The following is a 4,700-nucleotide window of genomic DNA, read 5'->3' on the forward strand; positions in this document are numbered from 1 at the left end:
TAACGGAAAAAAAAATCGCAATTATTGAGAGAGAAAGGGAGAGAGTGTTAATTTTGGGATCTTTAGACATGAAAGAATTAATCTATTCTCAATAAATATGTTAAAAGAGTGTGCCAGCTTCCACTTCCATAAGGAGTGCTCATGCAAAAGGAGACTAGTACAGATGTGACTCTGTATCATCTAAGATACGCTCCCGACATGAAAATCCCATATGCCACCTCTTCCCCTCTTAATTTCTTTTTTTTTTTTTTTAATACATAAACATTATAGCTTATCTACGATAAATTGATAATTAATTAGTAGTATAGGTCTACAAGTTAAACTAATAAATTCCCATTTGAAGTCACTCGGGCTTTAAGATTATAATTATTTCAACGATCTTGAGATCATTTGAAGATGGTCTATACTTGTGCAGTTCCTTGGCATCCCTTTGCCAACCTGTACATGTTCTCTTCCTACTTGTAACAAGTGGGAAATAGCAATCATAATGTTGCTTTGATTATTTCATGCCACGTAAGGATGGCAATTTTTCCCATCTCCTTTGGCACTCAGAATTTTCTATCCACCCTCTATCCATTCACGGCAGGTAGAGAGTGGGTAGGAAAAGTTTATAGGAAATCTGGGCTCCTTCTCTGGGTATCCAGCCTCCATCCTCCCTAAAACATAGGGAGTGAGGAGTGAAGTCCTTGCCCCACCCGATTCCAATTATATATATCTATCTATATTTATATATATCCAAAAAATATTTAATTATTATTTATATTTTAAATAAAATTATTTTTTAAAAAATATTATTAATTAAAAATTTTCAGAGATTTAAACCCTGTGGCAAACTTGTCTCTAACATGGATAGCATCATGTATGGACATTTAGGTTATGTTTGGTTTGAAGGAAAACATAGAAAAACCTCTACAAATCTTGTATTGGCTTTCCTGTCCTTCCTTTCTATTTCTTACCTTTTCCTTCAAACAAAACATAAAATCTGAGTTGGGGATAGGAATATGATCCCCGTTGCCATTACTCCACTACAAACATTATATGGAAATTAATTATTTCACTTCCATTTTTCAAAAGCGTCTTCTCTTAGAATTTATAGAGAAAGGTGATTTCAAAAATTAAGAGATAGATCTCTTAGTCCATCAAATAAGTGGTGCTGCTACTGACACCATCTCTTAGATACAAAAACTCGTGGTTGGTGGTTTTGTTCATCCAAAAGGATAATGGTGCGCATTTCTATGAGTCTGAACGGTTGAGTGTTGATGTTTAATTCTCGTTGAAATAAGCCGAACTAAAGAATATTAACTAAGAATCAAGTGACTTAAACAGATTAAAATGAACACAGTGTGTGTGGTACGTTTGTCCAGAACCAGAGTAGTTCGTCAGCATATTTTAGATACTTCTGCATTGCTAGCTACAGTACTGGGTGAAAGGACAGATGGTATATATCAGCACTTCGTCTAGGGATCTATATTTGGAAATTAAGAAGACAAATTTCAGCACCACACAATTTGCAATTTGATTGGGTTGACAAGGAAAAATATCATTTAAGGGAGCATTTCAATCAAAACGCTTCAATATTTATTCTCATAAAGATGCATGAATGAATTCTTTATCTCTGCTGCCATGCATGCCAGAAATTAATAGAAATTTACACCAGCTTGATCAATCTCCTGCACTTTTGTTTAAGATGTCCGGCCTCGATCGGTTATAAATAAAAGTGATGTTAAAGCAAATGAAGTAGAACATTCTCATGAGACCCCATTCACATGTTTTTTTATCATAATCTCCCTCAAATTTGCTACTCAGGGGATTTTCTTCCGTTCAAGCCTATTGGTTAGCTTAAGGGTCTATTCCTGTGTGGGTGTGGTATCAAATTAAGGTCGTCATATTTGGTCAGAACAAGAATTTTTTTAGAAGAAAAGGGTTTTAATCTTTTTTTTTTTTTTTTTTTGCCATTTTTCATGAAAACAATGGTTCCTTCACATATTAATGGCTGTAAGTCATGACTTCTATAGTGGTTTTGTGGATTTTGGTTTAAAATTTGCGATCAAAACAGTATTGGATAAATTAGTTATATAGAAGATTAATTAATATTTTGCTTCATTAGATAAATTACTCGGCCTACATGAAAAAAAAAGAAAATTTGGCAAAAGATAAGCAAAGGATAACAAGAGATTTTCCTCTTTTGGTTTTCACTACTATTGTTCTTGCTCATTACTTTCACTCCAGCTCTTGATAGCTTGCAACACTGCTCGTTTCACCATTTGAGCATCTATGCTTTCAACTTGTCCTTGACTCTGAAAATGGATATATAAAATCCGCTTCAGTGGCATTCCTTGAGAAATAAATATATACAAAGACAATTAACACATGTACATATAATAGACATGCAATCATGGGCACGTGTAGGATCATATATATATATATATATATATAACAATCAAAATGTGATTGATCATGCAGTAGTACTCATCTAAAAGCATGATTCATACAAAAATGTATCCATCCATATAAACATACATATTACATGCGGCAGCCAGTAAGGTAGGGTCCCAATATACGGATTTAGATGGAAGTCTGCAATTGAAATTCTGTCTTAATGCTAACCACCCATTATTTTGTCCCTCCAAATTATATATATATATATATATAGTGTGTGTGTGTGTGTAGTTGGAATACCGATAAATTTAGGCAGAGAAGCCACTCGGTGAAGCAAAACCTCACACGTGATATTTGTTTGAACGTATACGGTTGGTGTTAGAGGTGTAGACAGTTTGTCATTCTTTACAGGAATCGTCTGTGATGATATGCTAGAGAGAGAAATAAGTTGGTTGTGTAAAATAGAAAACATATATAGATAGAAAGAGTTCACATTCTTACTTCTCCACCAACTGCTTCTAGACGAAAACTGTCCGTACAAGAAACTCTGGCTTCCAGCACGTTGAGGCCCAGCTCCTCAAAGGCTTCTAATATCGAGACAAGCAAACCGGGGCAACTCTTCTCTGAAAACACATTGATTAAAAAACCTTTTTCTACGGTTTCTACTGTGACCTGCCATGAATTATAAAATCGGAATTTAAATACAGGTTTTGTCACTTTGAATTTATATATATAGAAATAAACAAAGACAGAGACAAAGTTAAATATTGAAATTATTAAGACAGAATTAACAGAGGAAAGCTAACAATAAAAAGAACTGATTGGAGCGTACCACTGGCAATGGATTTTGGCAATTGGAGTTCTGCGCATTTGCAATATCTTGATTCAGTCTTTCTACCTTTTGCTTCAACTCTTCTATATACTTGGATGCGTCCACTATAATTGAAGTTTTGTTGAGCTGCCACCGATGCACACAAAGGAAATAGTATATTAGATGCATGGTAATTGCACCAATAGCTTGGCTGGATTTTTCTTCTCCCTTTCAATGATTTCTTTACTTTTCCCTTGTAAACTAAATAGGGTAGCTATCTACATCTCTTCTTTTCCTTTCTCTTGTTGACAGATTTCCAAACTAGATTGCAAAATCCCGAAAATATAAACTTTGGTATACAAATTTTCTCTCGTGTAACATAATTAAAGATTATCTTAGATTTCAGGTTTTATTCTCCTTTGCTATAATATTATATGTTTATTGTTATTTCCCATATGTTTCACAAAGAAAATGGAAGAAAATAAGATAGAGAAGGAAACAGTTAAGTTAGAGAGAGAGAAAGATGTTCAACCAATCGCAAAGGAATTTTCAATTTTCTTCCGAGAATGTTCTTTCAGATATACGTGAATATAGAGAAAAAGAAAAACCAGAACAGGGATTGCTATCAACGACATGCAAAGACAAAGAAAACCCAAAGGAGAATGCTAATTGAAACAAACGTTCAGAAATACAGAGAAATTACTGCGCGAGAGTTTGTAACGGAACGAAGTAGTTGAAGCTTCTCATACAAAGCAGCCCTCTTGTGCTCCCTCGAAACCATCTCTTTCTTTCTCCCTCTCCTTCTCTCTCTCTCTCTCTCTCTCTCTCTCTCTCTCTCAAAATCTTCGGTCTGTTTTAAAGAGGGGAATGAGCCCTCAAATCTATGTGATCACCTGTTTCCTTCCCACATGAGTGCTTCAGCTTCTTCGCAACAAAATATATAATATATGCTCTTCAAATTACCGTGTTGCCCTTTGTCATTTTCCACCACAGCTCTATGCATATCTGAAATGCTCCCGGTTCTTTTTCTTCTTTCTTCTCGTTTTAGTTTCCAAATAATTTTTTGGTACTTGGTTATTACGGAAAATTGATTTAGTTCTGCAGTAAGTCATGTTGTGAAATTAGGATAAGCTTAACCCATTCCACCCAGTAATTATGCACTGTATTTCAGTGACACTTTATTTCATTGTTTTCGATCTCTAGTTTTGGGATAACTGTTGTTTCCCATGAGCGAGTATGAGTTTTTTCTTAAGAGTTATATTAGTTGAAGCTACAACGAATAGGGTTTATGGCTTACAAATTTTTTGTCATCTTCAGTTCTCAATACTTGTTTAAGCATGTAGTTAGTTCAGATTACATTCATTAGTTGTATGATTACAAATGTTTGGAATTAAGTATCATGATTCATGAACTTATTAAGAAGACAAAGATAAACAATAAAAATGAAAATAAATACAAGACCTAGTACCAATCCAATGGAGACAGGGAATCATTGAAAAATTAAAAAGAA

General features: G+C 34.3%; 1 protein-coding gene across 1 annotated transcript; it reads right to left on the bottom strand.

The window, feature by feature from the left end:
* Positions 1-2,058: 2,058 nt before the first annotated feature.
* On the bottom strand, positions 2,059-4,139 carry LOC148870511 (transcription factor bHLH93-like). Its single transcript, XM_088973536.1, has 4 exons — positions 3,894-4,139; positions 3,212-3,337; positions 2,881-3,051; positions 2,059-2,297 (listed from the first exon to the last, which is right to left on the bottom strand). The coding sequence occupies exons 1-4, from the start codon at positions 3,969-3,971 to the stop codon at positions 2,199-2,201; spliced, it is 474 nt and encodes a 157-aa protein (XP_088829662.1). The 5' UTR covers positions 3,972-4,139; the 3' UTR covers positions 2,059-2,198.
* Between the last annotated feature and the right edge of the window lie 561 nt (positions 4,140-4,700).

Source organism: Nelumbo lutea, chromosome 2 (assembly GCF_056320005.1).
Source record: "Nelumbo lutea isolate HS-2025 chromosome 2, American lotus-T2T, whole genome shotgun sequence".
Classification (NCBI taxonomy): Eukaryota; Viridiplantae; Streptophyta; class Magnoliopsida; order Proteales; family Nelumbonaceae; genus Nelumbo; species Nelumbo lutea.